General features: G+C 43.9%; 1 protein-coding gene across 2 annotated transcripts in view; it reads left to right on the top strand.

The window, feature by feature from the left end:
* Nucleotides 1-2,531: 2,531 nt before the first annotated feature.
* Nucleotides 2,532-3,337, top strand: part of tac1 (tachykinin precursor 1) — a 7,427-nt gene continuing 6,621 nt past the window's right edge. The window contains exon 1 of one of the 2 annotated variants that reach the window (XM_017723333.2): nt 2,532-2,980. In XM_017723333.2, coding sequence (XP_017578822.1) covers nt 2,858-2,980 — 123 coding nt within the window. In that variant the 5' untranslated portion in view covers nt 2,532-2,857. The remainder of the gene's footprint in view (nt 2,981-3,337) is intronic. The other variant, XM_017723332.2, reaches the window with a different exon arrangement.

The raw sequence follows: 3,337 nt of genomic DNA, 5'->3' as shown, positions 1-3,337 counted from the left end.
AGTGCAAAATAATAATAAGGATTATTTTTATTATTTTCAATGAAACAGGAGAGATAGGTTGAGTAAGTGCTCTTCTGTGGTGTACAAGGCTCTCTCTAGGCGGACTGGAACACTTCTAGTTTATTCAGGTGCCGTTTTAAAGCTCGAGTATGATCGTTATACTATGGAGCAGCTTTTTCTGCCTTATTGTTTTACTTTTTAATGGAGCCACATTATCTAAAGTACAACGGAAAGTGTCCTCTAAGCACTTGGTCATAGCATCTAATTTGGGAGGTTCAGAAGGACCAGCTAGATAGATGGACCGATCTTTCTGAGGGATTGGAACTGACCTCCTAACAACCACCTGGAACACCCGGTAGACACCAAAACTGCTTCAGATCTGGAAACATCTACCGGTGAGTCTGGTCTCCTCTTTTTTTCTTTTTTTTTGTAGAAAAATGAAATGCTAAAGCCCCAAAATCAGACGTGAACAATAAACGTTCCAGACTCCATCACCAGTGAAACCGAATGAAATAAAACCAAAAATGAATTATTAACTGTTAATAACTAAAACGTAAGTTAATAAAAAGTAGATTCCTTCCCTCATAAATATACTTGAGTAGTAGTAAAAATATTGAAGTACAGGTCCATTACTTCTCTAATAAACTACATGGAACTGAGTGAATGTAAGTAGTCGCTGTCCTACTTTACAGTGGAAACACAGGTAACTGTAACCGCGTAGGCGCGTCCTGAAGCACTGTTACAGTGGAATAATCATAAGCGGGCTGGAGACATTCATCACCCACTGGAATAATGACGTTAATGGCTGCTCCAGCAGCGCCGAGCTACTCTACACAGAAATAACATCAGCATATAGCATTAGGACATGATTAAACGCAGGGACATCACTGACGGCCATAGCGGCCCTCGAGCCGGGACGTGCTTGTGGAGCTGCAGGCTCTTTTCTAATGGAAATCAATGAAACGTCATTTACAGCTGAATCTGAACCCTGAGCAGCAGAACACGTCCTCCATCACCAGCTCCATCACACTGAGCAGGCGAGACGAACCTCCTGACAAAGGACACCACACAACAGACGCGCCAGGCTTGAAAATATCTCATGTGTGACAAAGAACACCAGCACATCCATCTGTCTGTCCATCCATCCATCCGTCTGTCCATCCATCCATCCATCCGTCTGTCCATCCATCCATCCATCCATCTGTCTGTCCATCCATCCATCCGTCTGTCCATCCATCTATCCATCCATCCATCCATCCATCCGTCTGTCCATCCATCCATCCATCCATCCATCCGTCTGTCCATCCATCCATCCATCCATCCATCCATCCATCCATCCATCCGTCTATCTATCTATCTATCTATCTATCTATCTATCTATCTATCTATCTATCTATCTATCTATCTATCCGTCTATCTATCTATCTATCTATCTATCTATCTATCTATCTATCTATCTATCTGTCTCTCTGTCTATCTATCTATCTATCTATCTATCTATCTATCTATCTATCTATCTATCTATCTATCTATCTGTCTGTCTGTCTGTCTGTCTGTCTGTCTATCTTTGCTCTTCTCTCCAGTCTAATAGACGGTGATGTCATTTTAAACCCTTATAATAAAAGAAGCTGAACTCAGTTTGTTTTTCTACTGAAAGTCGAGCCGTTTTTCCCCAAATCTGGGCTCTAAACTATAAACAGACGGCGTCTCTTCAGTGATCTGCTCTGGAAACATCACTTTTAGAGAACAACACAAAGAGCGGCGCAGATTTTTGGACTTTACCAGTAAATTGTGAGCATGTAGTGAAATGTGGAGATCAGAAAACACACGTTCTGCTCATTTGAGGGGCTTTTACAATAAATAAATAAATAAATAAATAGAAATGTACATTTATTTCATGCAGTTAGTGAATTATTTGCCTTAGAATTTGGGCATAAATTCAATTTAAATATTCCCAGGTCAATGGGCTGAATTGAAGGACATTTGTGACCATGTTAAGGCCTTCAGACGACTCTCACATGGATTCGATCTGCTAGAGGCTTTTACACACATTAAATACCAGGAAATTATGAAATTCATGTCCTTTTTTTCATTGCCATGCTTACAGTTGCATTTATGGTCAACCTGTTTGCGTTCATTTAGAAGGGAATGCAAATTAGGAACATCTAAACTTGTGGTCTCCTACATCTGGACGCCACTGTGTGTTTTCTGATGCTGAGAAATGAACACCTTGGCCAGACTGGCAGTTTTGGCTGGACGTTTAAGAAGCAGTGACGGTTTGAACTCCCCTGATCTTTACAGCGGACTGAGGCACCGTTCGGCTCCAAGCCTCGTGTCTCCTGACGCACTGCTGAACTTCCTGTCTTATACATCGCCTGCGCAAAATCTACGACTCGGTGCGTCACTCGCGTCCGCGTCTTCCATACAGATGAGCAGGAGGACCCTCCCAACTCCAATCACCTGAGGGTGGGTCAAAGGGGGGCGGGGGTTAATAATGACCATATGCAAAATATTCTAAAGGACATTAGTCATAGGAAGTTTTCGGAAGGCGCTTGGCAAAGCACATCAGATCCACTTCAGCTTTCCTTTCTTTTTTTTCCATCGATTTCTGGCTCGTAGCCTCCTCCTGTCCGCGCGCTATAAAAGCGCAGAGCGCGCGGGATCCGGGAGACGCAGCGGGGACCGGGAGCGCAGTGGACACAGACACTCTCACTCGCTCGCAGCGCCTTTACGCACATGTGGAGGATACTGGCCGCTGAAAAGAGCTGCTCGAGGCCACACCAACAGCAAGACCAGCACTTCTGAAGAAGAGCTTTCCGCTGCGTAAAACCGAGGAGACTCGCTGCTGCGCCGCACCATGAAATTACTCTTAGCGCTCGCAGTGCTTTGCTTCTCTTTCCTCGCTTTGTCTCAGGTTTTTGGCGAGGAATTGGGTCCAAAAGACGACCTCGATTACTGGACGAATGGCAACCAGATACAGGTGAGGTTTTTACCTGGGATTTGTGAGTTGGGGATGAAGTTCTACTCAAAGAGATGGTTCTTCAAGGGTTCCTCGGTAAAGGGAATGAACTGTGAGTTCCATACAGACGCACTTGTGTGCTTAAATGGCTGTTTGCGTGCTGAAATGCTGATGGAGACTGTGTGGTTCTATGCAGAACCTTTTTGAAAATGGTTCCATGTGACACCAAAAAAGGGCTCCTCCTACAGCTGCGATGCTCTAGAGTACCACTTTCAAAAACAACAGTCTCCACCAACCTGAAGAACCATTTCACCATGGAGAGTTCTTTAAGCATTAAATAGAAATATCTGAATAGAACGGTTCCCTTGACTGAAGAAC

The sequence above is a fragment of the Pygocentrus nattereri genome, chromosome 27 (assembly GCF_015220715.1).
Source record: "Pygocentrus nattereri isolate fPygNat1 chromosome 27, fPygNat1.pri, whole genome shotgun sequence".
NCBI classification, from domain to species: domain Eukaryota; kingdom Metazoa; phylum Chordata; class Actinopteri; order Characiformes; family Serrasalmidae; genus Pygocentrus; species Pygocentrus nattereri.
Note: the sequence above shows the minus strand (reverse complement) of the source record. Positions and strands in the feature narration are given on the sequence as shown.